At 40.1% G+C, this 18977-nt stretch overlaps 1 protein-coding gene and 1 long non-coding RNA gene across 2 annotated transcripts in view; one reads left to right on the forward strand and one right to left on the reverse strand.

Moving 5' to 3' along the window:
• The window catches only part of ankrd50 (ankyrin repeat domain 50), a 48054-nt gene extending 31176 nt beyond the window's left edge, over nt 1-16878 (forward strand). Inside the window, exons 4-5 of the mRNA XM_015951555.3 lie at nt 11521-15062; nt 15272-16878. Coding sequence (XP_015807041.3) covers nt 11521-15059 — 3539 coding nt within the window. The 3' untranslated portion in view covers nt 15060-15062; nt 15272-16878. The remainder of the gene's footprint in view (nt 1-11520; nt 15063-15271) is intronic.
• Nucleotides 1904-3897, reverse strand: LOC129162916 (uncharacterized). Its single transcript, XR_008562912.2, has 2 exons — nt 2688-3897; nt 1904-2126 (listed from the first exon to the last, which is right to left on the reverse strand). It is a non-coding gene; the product is annotated as an uncharacterized lncRNA (long non-coding RNA).
• Nucleotides 16879-18977: the final 2099 nt, after the last annotated feature.

The raw sequence follows: 18977 nt of genomic DNA on the forward strand, positions 1-18977 counted from the left end.
ACTGTAAAAACTAAAGACTTTCAATAAATGGGACACACTTCTATCCTGCAAATAAACTTTCACAGTTGATGCTAATACCTATGCTCCTTCAAGAGATTTGCTCCTGGCTCCAAAGCATTGCACCTTCAAATACAAAATGCTGTCTTTACTTGCTAGTGTTTATGTAGACTAATACACTTGTTGTAAAGCGCTTTGGAGTCCTTACTCTGAGAATCGCTATACAAGTGTGGGTCATTTATCATTTATCATTTTAGATAAATTTGTAGATACATAAACTTGTTTTTATTTGGTACAAGTTACATAGATTTTTTTTGCTTTCGTTAGTTGAAAAATATGAGAAAAGACCCTTGAGAAAATAATCGTGAATTAAATCGCAATTGTAATATTGAAGAAAAAATATGCAATTATATTACTTTCCAGAATTGTTCAGCCTTCATTTTTAATGTAAAAAAATCACATTTCTTTAAATAATCAAAATAAAAATGCAATACATTGTGTAATAAAGTACTTATTACAAAGTTACAACATATACTACATTCAGTAAAAACTGCATCAATAAAATACAGTTCTCATTCACTAAACAATTGTTATTTGACCACCTTTTAACTCAATCGTGCAGCACCATTTAACTCTAAATATAAAGTATTAGATCTGATTAAATCAGCAGGATGATTGTCAGCTGTTGATCATGAAGACGATCTCATGACTAATCCTATAATACTTGCAGGAGCTAATGACAGCAAGTCAGTCAAATTTAAATGAAGTACAAAACCAAACCTCCTGAAGGAATGAGCTTTAGGCTTTTGAGTGAAGGCGTGAAATAAGATTCAGTTTCAGTAGTGGCTGCTGAAGCTGTGAAACATAATAGCTTCTCTTTGAACACAAACCTCTTTAGCTTTTCAGCATTCTCAGCTAGACTGATTTGCACCATTATAATTTATTCAAATCCAAGTTTTACGACTTGTTCTTGTAAGAACCATGTGGCCGGTGTAAAGGAGGTTAACCATCCAAATGCTGAGGATAACCTCACATTCACACAGAATCACTCATAAAGTCCCCTTTTGGGTTATGAATCACAGCTTTAATTAACATAGTTATTTTCTGGCTCAGTCTGAGGAATGTTAGTTTAGCGTGTAGCGTCTCTAAGAATAAACCCATCCAGCAAGGCATTTTGATGAAGCAGTTTACTCATTTCCTGCCTAAAATGACACATTTGCTTATGCTCCTTTGTTTTTTTGTTTTTTTACCAAAGGTAATCCATATGTCTGCTTGCATACCCAACAGATTTCATACATTTCATAGTAAAAGTTACACTTTCAGGATAAAGCGTGGCTCCTGGGTGGGTCTGAGCTTTAGTTTCCTGTATTTTTTTGTCTGTTTGGGGAGAGGTTAGCCAACCCTATGAAGGACCTGAACCACATCTCCCACCTCCGCTCTGTCCATTGTGAATAGAGATTTCTGTACTCGGCTTGCTGAAGTAACAGAAGTGAGTTACCTCAAACAATCACAAATGAAAAGAGCAGCCCTGTTTTAAAGTATGCAACCTCCTCCACCTCTCAGAGCAGCACTTTGTCCAGCAAACTGCAGGTGAATCTGACATAAACGCCAACTGTTCCTTCACATAAAGGTCACCAAGACCCTTAAAATCTCAATGGATGTGTGTGTTTTTAGTATTCATCGGTGTACTTTTTTTTATCATCAAATGTGAGACCTCAGGTGGGACTATGCGATCTTCTGGCCACTGATAACACAAACTAGGGCTGCAACTATCGATTATTTTCATAATCGATTAATCTGTCGATTATTTTTTCGATTAATCGGTTTGTTATTGTTTAGCTATTTAACCTATACAAGTGATGAATACATTTCAGTTAAGAAAAAGAAAAACATAAGAGAATTGTGCAGTTGACTGCAATCTATTTTATTGCACATGAACACAGTCAGCAGTGTAAAATGAGCTAAACAGTGCAAAATATCAGTCCAGAATAATTTTTTGGCATCAAAATATAAGAGGTAAATTCCATAAAAAATAATGTAGAATCTGGAATAGAGTTTGTAAGTGGTATGCATTGCTGGGGGTGAGTGTCTTGTTCCCCATGTAGTTGTCCATCGTTGCTTGTTTTTTTCTGCATAAGAAACACAAATAAACTGAATTAAGTGCACATATAAAATAAAGCAGCACACACACTACAACACTAAATCAATATTACATTATTTGAATTAATTAACAATATACAGTGATCATTTATTTTGACAAAAATGTGTTGTGAGGCGTTTTACAGCGTTAGATAGTAAAACAGCCTTTTAATAGTTAAAAAAAGGGCTTTCTGAATTTCTCCTGTATTTAAAAATTGAAAGCGTACAACTATGCCGCGTTATATTCACCTGGACACAGCTCGTCTGTATATTTTTCTCTGCGGAGTTGTCCTTTTTTGAATGAGGAACATAGTTATGGGTTTGTGCCGTTTTTCTCTTAACGAGAACATTCTTATAAACAGACGTGCTAAATTTGGCAAGTGCATGATTCACAACACGGAGATTCACGATTGCATCTAGTCAATCAGAAGTAGAACACCGTAAACTGACGTGGCAAAAAAAAAACATGTTTAACATCCACTATAACGAACTTAGCTAACACTAAGTCCCAAATGTGATCTGCGTTAGCTTGTTTATTTTCTGTTACTTACCGGACATTCCTCTGCTGCATCAGCCCCCACGTTTTCGTCTCAAATGTTCACTTAGGGACGTCGTGCTTCCGTCGTGCCATGGTTTTTGCATATTTTGCAGGTCACCGGTCTTTTCAAGGCATCTAGTGAAGTGCTCCCATACTCGTGAGGTTTTTGTCCGGGGTTTCTCTTGTTTTGTTGCTTCTATTTTTCTTCCGTATTTCTTGTTGATCCGCCATCTCTCACAGCAAGATGAGCGTCAGTAACGTGATACGTCATGAAAACCGAGGGCACTTATTGGCTCATTTCTTCTTCTACGGCTCCACTGGTAGATCAGTGGCTCATTACTGCCACACACTGGCGGCAAATTTAACAGATTGTAACCGATGTCAGATTGTGGTAAAAAAATAGACTTTATGCGGTAAAATATGATTATTAAACAACTAATCGATGACTAAAAAAGTTGTTAACTATTTTAATAATCGATTAAATCGATTAGTTGTTTCAGCTCTAACACAAACAGTCATAAAGCATCTAGGATGGTGTATTTCTTCTAGGCTGTGGAATGCTCCCCACAGAGAGACAAAGATGGCTTGGCTTGATGACTCCTCAGTAAATGGCATTTTGCGGCATCATTTTGGACAGTTGGGTGTAAAGTGGTACAAATGCAGTAGATGCGTTTTAAACTTTTATAAGTGGTTTGATGCCAAGAATAATTTTCAGCACTGAAGTGGAGAAGGAACTCCAAGGCTCTCTTCAACCAGAGACTTTTAAAAGGCTTTATGTAAGAGTCCAAAGAACTTTAAAGCCCATTCTAACATGCTTTTGCCATGCTGTGACCTTCACCAGAGAAACAAAAGCAAAAAGCACATTCAGCAAACGTCTCCTAAATCACTGTAAACCCCTTGTTGTCCTCTCCATGGTATTGATTGTCACTGTGTGGGGATTCCAAGGACGACAGATTCAGTCCTCACTCCCTCCCTTTCTTTAATTTGACTTACAAGCAGATTTATGTCCATTTTCTTGTATGAGTCGTCATCTGTGAGGCTGCATGTTGAGCGTCATTTTGGATGACTTGAAAACCATAATCCCTGCTGAATACTGTAATTTACCACCATACAGTCTGACAGCCGGGCAAATTACAGGTGTACCGTGTCTGTATCTGTAACATCTCGGATGCTTGGCTGCACTTGGAGTACAGCGAACAAAGCAGCCAACCTCCTCCTCCTCTCGGGTGATGCCCTTTGGTATGTGGCAAGCCTCTGCCACTCTTTTATGAACTTTAGATTTTTTTTTATTTAAAAGCTGTGGCAAAGACTCGCCACTTTTTCTTATTCATACATAATTGAAGGGTGTTATAATGAAATCTTAATTTGACCTTTGAAAATAAGTGCAGTGAGGAATTCCTTGGGCTTTTATTTATTTATTTATTTATTTAGCTGCAGGGACGGGAAGAATATTCTCTAAAGATTAGATTTATTTTTCTGGACCACCCTGCCTCATGACCTGCATGCCAAGAATGACTTTGCAACACTGGATCAGTCTGGGTTTTCTGATCACCAACAATGTTTTAACTTGATAAAAGGTTTTGAACAGAGTAGACCGGGTATTTTCATGTGCAGGTGGATGGAACCTAAAAGCTGTAAACTGGAGGTCACCAATGTCAAGATCATAGATTAAGAGAAAATAATCATGTGAGGGGAAGGGAACCCTGAAGACCACAAGTCACAGTGAAGACTAAACTGTTCATTTTCACAAGATTGATGACACAAAGATTTTTATTTTATTTCTAAAACATTTCAGGAACTTATTGTTTGATTTTAGCAATAAGATGAAGGCAGGATAAAGAAGATGATTTATTTCCTGCTCTGATCTACCTTTTTCTGTTACTGCAGAAATTGATTAATAACATTTTTACTGTTTATGTGCTCCAAGTTGACACAGGTCTCTGGTTTTAGACTCCTTCACTCCTCTTTTGGATTTTTTTTCCTGTTTCTGGAGATCTACAGCTGTGCAAGAAGCTCTGATGTATAGTGACAACTCTCCGAGAACATATTCATCACCAGATAGAGGCAGCAAAGGCACCCACATGTGACCAGGTGCACTGCCTTTGACTCAGCCTCCTGTCAACAGCTTAATGAGCTTGAGTCATTCAAAATATAAAAGTAAAACTGATGACAGCCGATCATGTGACTTCTTAGATTAAGATGATTCTATAATTCAGGCAGAATATTGCCTTGTAGCTCAGCCATGGTGCCCAAACGTATTTTTCTGTCAACCTTCCCCCTTCTCCTAGCATCACCATATTTAGTTGCCCCAACAACAGGTTTGACTGGAAAGCCTTTCTCATTCAACTTAAAACACAGCAAAAGGCCTGTTTGGGCATGACTGTTTTCATGTGTCTTTCTTCAGGTTCACAGAAATTAGTGACATTGTATCTGTGTTTTTCCTTATGCTTGTGTTGTTAATCAGAGAAAATTCAGTGTCCTTAAAAGTTATCCCCTTTGCAGTAAAATTATAACTCAGTCGATAACATTCTTACCTTACATGTGCACAAGCTACATTTGTTCAAGGTGAAATGTTATTAGTCACTGTTAAAGATAGAAATCAGTGTTTATGTGCTCAAACTGGAGCCTCTACAGTATTTTTCAAGGATGAAATGGCAGCACAGCTTTCAAAGGGCTGTTGTTTGCAGACGGTTGGATCTGACTCTCATCCACATACTTGCGTTTAGGAGGTTGGCGCGCTTGTGTTTTTTGGAGCGGGGGCTTTTGCAGCTGTCGAACAGACGTTTGTTGAGCACAGGTTTACTGGAGAGCCCGAGGAGAGGGCAGCCAGGCTTAGGTTTCTGTTTTCTTTATGGATCCAGTGACTAAAGATGGTGTCTTGCTAAAGAACATTTCAAATCTGAGAAGCGGCCACTCTGAAAGCCTGCCTGATGAGCTCAGACCTCTAGTTCCTCTGCGCGCTGTCTATTTGTCATCTGAAAAATGAATGTGGAAAGCAAACAGTCCGTCTTTGTGTGTGAGGCTGTCTCTCTAGTGGCTGATTTCCAGTACTGTAACGAGCAGCAGCTGGCTCAGAGGCCTGCACTCTGAAGCTGCATCCCTCACCCTGATCAACGTGTCATTTGTTGCTTGTTAAGCAGTCGCTTTTATTCAGAGAATTCTCCTCTCGGACGCACAGATAAATAACACAAAACACAAGCCATACTCTATAGTCCATTGAGCCTATTTGTAAGAATGCATCTGAATAGGTGTGGCCGATGTGAGTTTTTGTGTTTTAGTTCACCGTACATGTGAACCATCAAGTTCAGCTTGAGCCTAGTTTATACTTTTTGTGTGTGTCAGCATTGCAACACAATTCTCCACAAGGACATCAGTGGGTGTAGACCTTTTGCCTCCCATTGCAGTAGCTCTGGTCAACAACAGTCCATTTACTTAAGCTTGTAAACGGTTCTGGGTTGCCCGCTGGATACAGTTGAGACGTGTGAAAGGAGGATGCTGGGGATGATGACCTCCATCTTAAAAAAAAACCTTCCACACTCTGCATTCCACTGTGGAGACTAGGGATGTAAGAAAATATTGATATGGCAATCTATCGTGATATTTTTTCTTGCAATATTATATTGATATTCAAAAGCTGTGTAACAAATTTACGGAAAAATTGACATTCAAATATTGGTGTATTTTCTTTTCTTTTTGTGCAATTCAAAGGCCAACCTCTAGTTGGCAGAAGTGTGCTATGGGTTTTGCTTCCACCATTGAAATGAAAATACCTGTATTATAGTTCTGATACCTCAGGTTAGACTGTTTATTGAATTTTCCTATAATAAATTCCGTCTGTGCTCCACCACACCAAGAGGAGCCAGTTGAGGTGGCTTGTACATCTGATCAGGATGCCTCCCTGGTGAGGTTTTCCAGGCACGTCCAACCGGGAGGAGACCTAAAGAGAGACTCAGGACACGTTGAAGGGACTATGTCTCTCACCTTGCAAGGGAACGCCTTGGGGGGTTCACAGACTTTACCATATAACATCAGGTGATCAGTAAACAGTGTAAGGTAACTTGTTTGCTCCACAGAAACACAACTCAGCTGAAAAACAGTGGTGTTGCTGGACATTTTGCTCAGTTTTGTGGCTTTTGGTCAGAGTCTGAACCAGGAAATGGCTGCAGGCAGTGAAACACAAGGCAAAAAACTCCGGAGCAACCAGTGACTCGGACCCCTTGCCAATCAGCAGCCTGAATCACGATGCTGGTTTGACTCAGCCTTGCCAGGTACCTCAACAGAGCAGGGACTAAAATAGGGGAGAAAGTAGAGGGAAAATACCGAACTTGGCCCTTGGAAACAGTGGTCGGGCCGAGCTGCATTGGTCTGAGTTGCTCTGGAGTACTTTTCCTGGAAAAAAGGCTAGTAACATCAGTGCAATACTCAGTATGTGTTCAATGTTTGTATACTATTGGATTTACACAGTATGTCTTTGTCCCTTACAGAGTGCTGCATGGTGATGAAACCAAAGTTTTTCATTGTTTTGTATTTGTGGTTTTTAGTGGTCAAAGGCTACAATACTAGCGTACTGCCTATATGTATGTACATGTACCTTTTTTATTATTTTTCTTCAAACTATTCTTTTAAGTGTTGGTGCTGCTGTAACAAGTGAATTTCCCCACTGTGGGATAAATAAAGATTATTCTATTCTATTCTATTCTATTCTATTCTATTCTTAATCAACTCAAGGAGCAATGACCAACAGAATGATTTTTAATGTAGCTGGAACCGCTTAATGAAGAAACTAAAACGTTTGTTAACAGAGTTCAATGGGAGCTAGGGCGCTGTTGACATATTTACAGGAAGTAGCATCAAGCCATAAAGAATGTGCTGTTTGGTCGACCAATCACAAACATGTGTTTGATGGATACAAAATTGGACTCTACCCCGTCGGTCCTTGTGTGCTTGTTAAAGAGCCATTGCGTCGATAGAAAATGGTGATGTGTCTCGACACATCCATAAACAGACAAGTATAAACCAGGTTTTAATGACTTTATTGATTGATCAAATGACTTCTTGTTTCATGTTTTCATTTACTATCAAAACAAATCTGAAGCATTGAATACAAAAAGTAAAGCAACTCTGAGGATTTTTTGTTACTTACGTAGAACAATGGAGGGAATTATATCTCTAAAGTAATCATCAACTCTAATTCTCAATAAATAAATAAATAAATAAATAAATAACACAAAAATCTATGATGCTCCTATTAAGAAACAGCCTTTATTTCTGTGGAGCTCTTGGTAAATACTCCAGTGTTCTTCACATCATACACATATACACACATTATATTAACAAAACTACAATGACCCTCCAAATGAACCAGTTCATACATCCGTTTGTTCATTTAATTTGATGGCCTTAAGAATAAACTGCTAAATAGCTGTTGACTTCATCATGCTTTAGTTAGCTTATTGGTCACACCATTGTTTAACCAACATTTTGCTTTCTGCTCCTCTTTTCATTTCACCTCTCTCTTTCTCTGCTCACATATCTGACATCTTAATGCGCCAGAAGCCACAATAAACTTTCTGAAGGAACTGACAAGGTAGGAAGCCCAGACCCCCTGAAGTCGTGTACCCTGTGGTTTTGCTTTGATGGCGTCTTCACTGTTCTGAGCAAACAGAATGTCCAAAAAAGGGTCTTGTCTATATAAAGCCAGAGGATCTGTCATCAGTGAATGTTATACCCATGCAAGAAGGGTCACAACAACAATCCGACAGTTGTCTGTCAGCAAAAACTAGAGTTCCAAATGAGTGTCTGCCTTTCTGTGTTAGCTTCAGCTCTTTTTATTGTACATTGGTCTGAAAAATGGATGAAAACAGCCAAAAAGAGAAGGATTCTAGCATGTTTTTGCATTAAAAAGGAAACAAAAGGCTACAGGAGGAGACAGGTTAGAGGAAAGAGTGAGAAACCTTCTGATGATAACATCATAGGTTGAAACGTGATCTTGTGTGACTGAAGTCTGAGTCAAAGAGTACACAGTGAACAGGAATGCACTTTAGGATTATGTATGGCTTATGAGGCTGCGCAGTAGTTCAGTGGTTAGAGCTGTTGTCTTGCAGCTAGAAGGTCCTGGGTTCGCTTCCTGGCCTGGGAATTTTCTGCATGGAGTTTGCATGTTCTCCCTGTGCATGCGTGGGTTCTGTCCGGGTACTCCGGCTTCCTCCCCAAGTCCAAAAACATGACTGTTAGGTTAATTGGTCTGTCTAAATTGTCCCTAGGTGTGAGTGCGTGTGTGCATGATTATTTGTCCCGCGTGTCTCTGTGTTGCCCTGCGATGGACTGGCACTCTGTCCAGGGTGTACCCCGCCTGATTGCCCATTGACTGCTGGAGATAGGCACCAGCCCCCCCGCGACCCTACATGGACAAGTGGGTTCAGACAATGGATGGATGATGGATGGGTGTGGCTTATGATTGCTTATCTGTCTTTTTAAATAAACCAAACCAAAGCATAAGATTCACAAATATCCATCTTAGTCCTTAAAAATATAAGACCGTGTAAAAGGGCATAGCAATCAAACATTCACAGAAGTACTTTAAATGCGTTTACCTACATATAACCACTTGTTGTAGTTTATGAAGCCTGCAGAGTCCAATGTGAACTGAAGCAGGAATAAGCACAGGAGGCCACTGAGCTGCAGAGAAGAGGGTTGAAGGTAGTTTGGAAACTCACTGATGGACTCGATGTAGGTCGAGTTCATTGGGTTGATGTCTTTAACATGTATGTGGTTTTATGTTGGCCAGAAGTACATCATAGTTGTACTATTGACAACCTTTTGCACAGTTGTTTTTTGTACTACTAAATAGATAAAAATGTTTGTCTTGATGAAACTGGAAGATAAGTGTTTAGTTTAATATTGTGTTGTTGTTTTAATTGTTATTGGAAATCTAGAGGTTAAAATGTGTTTGAGAAAAGAAATGTAACTACAAAAATGAATTCAAACTTTTTTAACTAGATGTGGTAGAAACATGTTCAGAGTGAGTCTTTAGCTCCAGTTTTTAGTTGTTGTTCTTTTTTTTCCCCCTCATAAACAAGTGAACAAAAATGTATTGATTCATTGTCTTGTAGTGTGTAACAACTTGCTCAAATATCCCAGTCTTCTTGCCACTGTAACCCTGAGATTCATGGGAACTTTAAACAGAAGAATGTAAAAAATGCTGTATTTGCTTTCCTGCTGCAGGGAGAGCAGATTATAAACAAATAGTTTTAACTTAATGGATGTTTAATTGTATCCCCGTTAGCTGAGGCCATTGTGGAGCCATTTTCCTCTATTTTAGAAAGGAATCCCATTAAAATGGCAGGTCAACTTATCACAGCATACATTTAAGTATTTAGCCATATAAAGCTGCTGAGATACTAAACAATGTAACCCAGTTTGTTTGAAAAATATGTGGGAGAAATCTCGTGGGATCCCTACTAATAACCTGTTGACTGATGATTCTTACATAAAAATAATCCATTTAATTCCTTTTAAAAAACAGTCTATTCTTTAATCTTTTGAGTCATAAACTTTATGAAATATGAAGCTAATGGATTTAACATAGTCAAATCAAATCTCCAATCCCTTGAAATAAGAGTTTTTTTTTGTTTAATTATCTCACTTGACATCAAAATTCACAATTGCATATTTGATTTATTTGATTTGTGAATGTTGTATGCATTTGTTTTGTTTTTCACAGCTGTAAATGTCACTTGAGAACAAAGAAAAAAGGGAATATTGTGAGGTGATGTTGGAGGGTGTTGTGGGGTGTTTATCTTGAACAAACCCAGAAGCTGGTGATAAAGAAACCTCTGTCCTCCTACAGTTTACCAGTATCTGTTTACCAAACTGCCAGTGTGTGTTTGGGAACTGTTGTTTAACTCAAAATTATCAGACCTGCAGGTGTGTGGTTACAGGCGGCTCAGGCAAATCTGCTCCTAAAAATGCAGTCAAACACAGTAGAGTCTCAACTTTAATGACCTTCAGATTTGTTTTCAACTCAAAGCCTTCAGATTTCCAAGGTTTGGTTGGGTTTAGCAAGGTCAGTGACACTGCAAAGATTAAAATGCTCATTTTTATTTGCAGCTTCATGCAAAACTTAAATTAATTTCCCCAAGAAAATATATTTTCTTTATTTATTATTGTTATTATTTGTCAGAAGAAAATCAATGTCAACAATTCAGAGACCCCCTAATGATATCCTCTTTCCTGTCCCAGTGACCCTGACAACCATGAGAACTGTAAATAAAAGGAATGTTTCCTATTGCTTTCATGCTGCAGGCTGAACAGACTATGAACATGTTGCTTTTACGTGAAGTGCCCATTAGCCGAGACCATTATGGACCAGTTTTCCCATGTCCTGGAGAGGAATTCCACTAAAGTTGTTTATAAAGCCCATTTGGCAAAGTTTTTTTTTTACAGTTGGTTCCTAAAGATCTTTGTTGTTATAAGGTTTCAGAGGCATGTTTTGTACAATTTTGTTCCCCTGGACCTTATGAGGAAAGCTGCTAACAAACATTTGCTGAGTGTTTCTGCTTCCAGGACACAAGAGGATATGCTCTCAATTACTATGAAAGGGTTTTGTCTTTAACAACATGGTTCATTGTTGAACATTTTATGCCTTGAAAAATAAAAGTTTTCCTTTAATTTACCAGAGGTATGTATTCAGTGTAAAACTAAGTTCTGATTAGGGCTAAATGGGATAAACGTACTCATTATTAATTGGGTTTTTCAAGTAGTTGTCATTGTTAAAGTTATACTGGCCAAAATATTTATTTAGTTTGCCTGTTTGTGATCTTTTTTTTGTTTTGTTTGTTTTTCAGGATTCCGTAAAATCAGCCTTGATGATCTGCGCAAGGCCTACATTGTCAAAGATGTTCAACAGTACATCCTTCACCGGCTGGATCAGGAGGAGGCCTTGAGGCAGCATCTCACCAAGGAGACCGCTGAGATGCTAAATCAGCTTCACATTAAAAGCAGTGGATGTTTCCTCTACTTGGAGCGAGTTCTGGATGGTGTGGTGGAGAACTTCATCATGCTTCGTGAGATCCGTGACATCCCAGGCACTCTTAATGGCCTCTATCTTTGGCTCTGTCAGAGACTGTTTGTCCGAAAACAGTTTGCCAAAGTTCAACCCATTCTTAATGTAATCCTGGCAACGTGCAGACCACTCACAATCAAGGAATTGTACCATGCAGTCTGGACCAAAAACATGACTCTGACTATGGAGGAGTTTCAGAAAAAGATGGACATTCTGTCCAAGTTGTTGGTGGATGGACTTGGGAGTACTAAAATCCTTTTTCACTACAGTTTTGCAGAGTGGTTGCTGGATGTTAAACATTGCACTCAGAAGTACTTATGCAATGCAGCAGAGGGACACCGAATGTTGGCAATGAGTTACACCTGCAGAGCAAAGCAGCTGAAACCTCTAGAAGTGCAGGAATTTGCACTGCATCTTGTTAATTCCAGTCTGCATATTGAGCCATCTAATCTTGCTCTGTGGATGGTTTGGAATGGAACTCCCACCAAAGACTCTCTGAGCACTTCCATACCAAAAGAACAGGAGGTTCTGCAGCTCCTGGTCAAAGCTGGTGCTCATGTTAACAATGAGGATGATCATGCTTCGTGTATTGTACAACAGGCCCTGGAAAGAGAAGACTCGATACGAACGTTGCTTGACAATGGCGCCTCAGTGAATCAGTTTGACTCTAGTGGGAGAACTCTGCTGGCCAATGCTGCATACAGTGGAAACCTTGATGTAGTTAATCTGCTTATATCCAGAGGTGCAAACATGGAGCTGGAAGACAACCATGGACAAACAGCACTTACTCTTGCTGCAAGGCAGGGCCACACCAAGGTTGTCAACTGCGTTATCGGATGTGAGGCCAACATAAACCATACAGATCACGATGGGTGGACCGCTCTTCGCTCAGCAGCTTGGGGTGGACATTCAGAGGTTGTGTCTGCTTTGCTTTATGCTGGGGCTAAAGTGGACTGTGCTGATGCTGATGGTAGAACAGCTTTGAGAGCTGCTGCTTGGGGAGGCCATGAAGACATAGTGTTAAACCTTTTGCAGCATGGGGCTGAAGTCAACAAAGCAGACAATGAAGGAAGAACTGCTCTTATCGCTGCAGCATACATGGGGCACAGAGAAATTGTTGAGCACCTTCTGGACCATGGAGCTGAGGTCAATCATGAAGATGTTGATGGGAGGACTGCTCTTTCAGTGGCTGCTCTCTGTATTCCTGCGAGTAAAGGTCATGCATCAGTTGTGAGCCTTCTCATTGACAGGGGAGCAGAGGTGGACCACTGTGACAAAGACTGCATGACGCCTCTCCTTGTGGCTGGCTATGAAGGACACGTAGATGTGGTTGATCTGCTTTTAGAAGGTGGAGCTGATGTTGACCACACGGACAACAATGGGCGTACCCCTCTTCTAGCAGCTGCATCAATGGGCCATGCATCTGTTGTAAACACATTGCTTTTCTGGGGAGCTGCAGTTGATAGCATCGACAGTGAGGGAAGGACTGTATTGAGCATTGCATCTGCTCAAGGAAATGTAGAGGTGGTCAGAACTCTGTTGGACAGAGGTCTGGATGAGAATCACAGAGATGATGCAGGCTGGACTCCACTACACATGGCATCATTTGAGGGCCATCGCCAAGTTTGTGATGCACTCATTGAACAAGGTGCTCGTTGCTCAGAGGTTGATAACGATGGCAGAATACCTCTGATATTAGCCGCACAAGAGGGGCATTATGATTGTGTGCAAATTCTTCTGGAAAACAAGTCTTGCATTGACCAGAAGGGATATGATGGTCGCAATGCTCTCAGGGTTGCTGCACTAGAGGGTCACAGGGACATTGTTGAATTGCTTCTGAGCCACGGCGGTGATATAGATTACAAAGATGCAGATGGACGCCCAACACTTTACATACTGGCACTTGAAAACCAACTGGCCATGACAGAGTATTTCCTTGAAAATGGTGCAAATGTGGAAGCTTGTGACATTGAGGGCAGAACAGCCCTCCATGTGTCCTGCTGGCAAGGGCATGTTGAAATAGTGAGACTGCTTATCAACCATCATGCTGATGTGAATGCCTGTGACAATGAGAAGAGATCTGCTCTCCAGTCAGCAGCATGGCAAGGCCATACTAAAGCCGTACAGTTTTTGATTGAGAATGGGTCACACGTAGATCATACATGCAACCAGGGAGCAACAGCACTGGGCATAGCAGCTCAGGAGGGTCACATTGATGTTGTGCAAATACTTCTGGAAAATGGGGCTGACCCCAACCACGCTGATCAGTTTGGACGTACAGCAATGAGGGTGGCGGCTAAAGGAGGCCATTCAATGATTCTCAAACTCCTGGAAAAATATGGAGCAACAACTCTAAATGGCTGCAACCCTTCTCCAGTGCATACCATGGATGACAAAACACCTTTGGCAGTCACAGGCAAAATGCAGTCCCTCACCATCAAATCAAGTAGTTCTGGCAGCACTGGAGCTGGAGATGTGCAATCATCTGGGTGTCTTCCCAATGGGCCCGTCCATGCTTTCAGTTCACCATCTGAGTCCCCCGATTCCACTGTGGATAGACAGAAATCCTCTCAGTCAAATAATTCCCTCAAGAGTTCGAAGAACTCCTCCTTAAGAACCACGTCGTCTACTGCTACAGCGCAGACTGTGCCAATTGATAGTTTTCACGGGATGACATTTACAGAACAAATTCAACAGCACTCACTGCCTCGCAGCAGAAGCAGACAGTCTATTGTGTCCCCTTCGTCAACAACAAAATCTGTTAGTCAGCAGCCATCATCTCCATCCAGTGACTTTGACTGGTCTCAGCTGAAATCTGGCCTGAAATCAGCAAAAGGAACTAAAGCAGGAAATGGAACATCAAATAGCAAAGGTACTCCAGGGGACAAGAAGAAAGTGAACAACAGTGTATCACCTCAAGGTCAAGTTCTGGAGTATGAGATGACTCAGTTTGACAAGAGAATGTCCTTCGACAAGTCGGTGGCTAACATTGCTGTGAAAGATCCTCACTGTAAGATCATGATCGGTGGTTCAGTTCATCAGGAACGAGGGCAGTGCCAGGACCAACTTTTTATCCAACAGCAGAGCTGCTCAGAGAAGAAAAGAAATGGTATCATGACCAACCCCAACTATCATCTACAGGGTAACCAGGTTTTCTTGGGTAGGGTATCAGTTCCTCGAACTGTGCAAAACAGGGGCCACCAGGACGTTCTAGAGAACTACCCCATTGGGGAAACAGAGCTAAGCCTTAAACAAGCCCTGAAACTGCAAATTGAAGGATCAGACACAGGTTTTAACTACAAAAAAGAGACCCCATTATAGCTGGTAAGAGACTCTCTGGTCTTGTTTGTGTGAAGTAAAAGTAGAAATTTGACATTAGGAACATAGTGACGGCACACATTTCTGTTAATTTACTGTTGCTAGTACAGAGACTAAAACCACCTAGAACTTCATTCAATTTACCCCATTTTAAATTGGCAGTCCTTTTGCTCATGAACAAAATAATAACCCAAATCATTCTTTTGTGGTTTCAGATGTCCTCAATGCCACCCGTCATGCAGACGTTGGAGAGAATGTGCCAAAGCAACTGTTGTCATCTGCATAACAGTTCAAGATTTATTTTATTTTCTGTGGGAGACCATAAAACAATAGCTAGAGAAGATTGTTGATTGCTGCCTGAAGCATATGTGAACTGATACTTTGTGCCTACATCTGTTACAGCCTTTTTCACATTTTCATGCAAAGTATCATTTTTAATTTAATGCAATGCTATTTAATAAACAGTGTATGCACTTTTAAGAGAAGAAACCGACAGACATGCATCTTTCATCATCTGTTTTAATTGTACCAATGTGTCTATTATTATTTGACTTTTTTTCACACTGACAGCAATGTACCGGTGGATGCATTGTCACAAACCAGACAAACAGTAACTGATGTCAAAGTGAAATTTTAAACTAGTAGTTTGCCTTTCTAGAGACCCCAAATCTGTGTTTAACTTCAATCAGTGTGCTAAACCTGCATTGTGTTTATATGTTAGTAGCTTTGGCAGTTTATTTCACAAATATAAAAAGCATATTCATTTTTTGGGGGAAAAAAGCCACTTTTGTTGCCTTTTTGTGTTGCATTACATTCTGTCATGGTGCTGTGTTCAGATGCCTGCAGGTGTTTCATTTCTGTTGCTTTCTGCATTTGTTTGTTACAAATATTACGAAAGAGGGAAGTTAATTGATCATGTAAAACAACGGTTCATTTTGTCCCTATGGGACTTTTACATTTTTGTGTTGTGTGTGATGTTTTTGTGTGTAGACGTTCAGAAATATTTAAGTAACCATTGTGTACCATCTCAGACGTTTGGTGCTAAATGCAGCTTTTTACATTTTCTTTGCAGAATTGTGTGTGTAATGTACTGCAGAGCAGCAAACAAACCCCATTTCTGTTTGTTAATAGTCACATGATTCATTCTATGTTCCTTCTGCTGGATTTTTCAGGGGCATGACATTAAAAGGGTTTAGCCATGAAGACAACTCCTAGTTGTTAGTGATATTTTTTTTAATGCAGAGTGAAGCCAAAGTTGAAACAGCATCCTGTTTGCTGCCCCCTCCCTCCAAGCAACAGAGTATCAGCTAAACAGGACTTTACATCCTGAGGGACGTTGCGGGGAGGAGTTCTGCTGTGACACTGGGGGAACTCGAACATCTGTTTCTCATGAACTGAGTGGAGCTGCGTTAGCATTTACAGACTGTCATTTTTTTCAGGCTTATCATGTTAACAGTGATGTATTCTTGCCAAGAACTAGGATTCGGGGGAACCTATCGCATGCACAAACATTAATAAAGCCTAGTGGAAACTCTCAGCTCTTCAGTACCACAGTAGATCAGATGTTTGCCAAGAAGGTTTGACAGAAAGATGTAGGGCAGGACTGAAAGAAGTGGGGAACATTCTGTATAGTCCTGTTATCTCGTTCGTCTCAATGCCATCTTGTCTGAATTTTGATTTGACCGTCAGTGATTGGATTGTAAATGGCTTACTGTGTACATTCAACTTTCATTTTAAAGTAATTTCTGTATTATATGAAGCGGACTTTTCTGATGTATAATAAAAGTGCTTAATAAACATATTTGCTCTACGGCCGAAAAAATTCTCTAATTATTCTCTTAGATGCAGTTTGCTAAAAATAAATAGTTTTTAAATGTTTCATTTTTAGAAAGGAAGTCATTTAATCTTATCAGTCTCTGCAAAATATTAATGCAAATTCTAATGCTCGACATTTTGTTTTGATGTGTAATTTTGACCAGTAGCCAAAACATTTATTCAAATGTGATCAATCACATTTGGGGTTTATGAAAGCAATGGAACACATTTGCTGTTGGTACTTTAGATCTTAAATCCTGTGCTTGTTTTGAAAAGGCTACAAAGAGCAGCCATTTTCAGAAAGTTATTTGTCCTTGGCTCGTAAGAAAAAATAAAACTTGAAAACATTGCAACTTTTTGACAAGCAGCCACAGTCAGATAAAAGTCTAAAAATCTTGGAGGAACTAATTAATGCCTGACCTCTGCAGCTATGCTGATTTTTAACACAAAGACTTTTGTTATCACCAAGACTAGAATCTCACTCAGCAAATGTCTGTTTCTTGCTTTTAATCTAAAGACTTTCCTTTAGTCTGAAGCTTTTTTTTTTCCTTCTCGTGTCAGGCCTGTGAAACCACAGCATGTGCTGTTAATACTTTACTTCACCGTTGGTCATTTGATACAGAAAGGCCAAACCAGGACACTGCAGACATCCAAACACATGGATCAAACTAAAATGGAACAACAGGCAAATGTGCCAAGTTGTGTTCCTGCCCCCCACTTATCCTGGAGTTCATTCAGTTCATCCCGAACAGACTGCAGAAGGAATCAAAAGAAAATGATTTGTTTAGGAAATGCATGATCTAAATAAGATTTTCTGCTGTATTTTAAACACATTAGCCCTGTGAGCAGGGTTTCACATTTTGGATAGAAAAATTGGACAGTTCCAGTTCATTTGGCAGAATTTTCAACATTTCATTAAGCCCCACAGAGAATTCAGTAGCTTTTGTGTCCTCAGCGGAGACTGTTGTTCTACAAGTTTGTAGGGTGGATGCTAATGAGAGAACCATCTGGTGCTGACGTCATGTAGTTCCCACTGTACGAGCTTGGAGGATCTCCTCAACTAACTGCCAGTGTCCACATCTGGTTCTTCTCCGGCCATGGTCTTGTTTTGGATACAACATTAACAACCTCCCACGCAAAATGCATAACATGGCTACAGCTGGGCAAACTTGTTCCAGAGATTCCTTCAAACCTGACTGCTTTAAACCATCAATGCCAGTTATGTGAGTAAAAAGAAAAATGACTTTTTTTTGTTAATTGTTCTCTCATCACTTTTGCTGTGTTAGTTTTGCTGGAAACTGCAAATTTTGCCTCATGGTACAATAATAAAAGCTGTAGCTGATTCTCATGTCTCTGGGGAAAACCTTTTCTCACGGTCTTCAGATCCTGGGGCCTCATTTATCAAGCTTGCTTACACACAAAACGGGGCCAGAAAACTGCGTAAGCAACTTTACACGTAAAATTTGGGATTTATCAAAGAAAACTTAGCAGAAAAATGTGCGCAACTTTAAGTTGACTTAGGACCTGGCTTACGCACATTTTGGACACGGAGAGCACCTGCAGGGCTGCTGCTGAGAAGGATACAATTACGAAATCCTGCAGCATTATTACTTGTACTGCTTCGTTTTCACACAGAACAAGAACCCCCCCCCCCCCCCCCCCCCCCCCACACACACACACACACGCACACACACTTACTGAGAAAGACAGTCTGGGGTTTCAACTCTTAAAAACCTGGTGCAGCTTTGAAATTAATCTTGAAACTGTTTCACAACAATTTGATCAAATGTTCTTACAAGAATGGTGGATTTGTAAACTAGCTTGCATTAATGAAGCTCTCACTACAGTTTAAAGCTAGGCTATCCACACTTTTCTTTTTGAACTGGGAAAGCTTCTTGAACCCTCTCCTGGGTTTGCTTGACATCATCAATTGATCCCAACATCCTTGGTATTCATTTCTTTCCTTCACCCTGTTTTCTGATTCTTAGACGTTGCTTCATTTGTAACAAAGGGAGAATTTTCAAGTGTAACAATTAATTTATTTTGACACTGAAACTAAGACTTTAGTGCAGGGTATCCGCGGGTCCTTAAAAAGTCTTAAAAAGT

This window comes from Nothobranchius furzeri, chromosome 1 (genome assembly GCF_043380555.1).
Source record: "Nothobranchius furzeri strain GRZ-AD chromosome 1, NfurGRZ-RIMD1, whole genome shotgun sequence".
NCBI classification, from domain to species: Eukaryota; Metazoa; Chordata; class Actinopteri; order Cyprinodontiformes; family Nothobranchiidae; genus Nothobranchius; species Nothobranchius furzeri.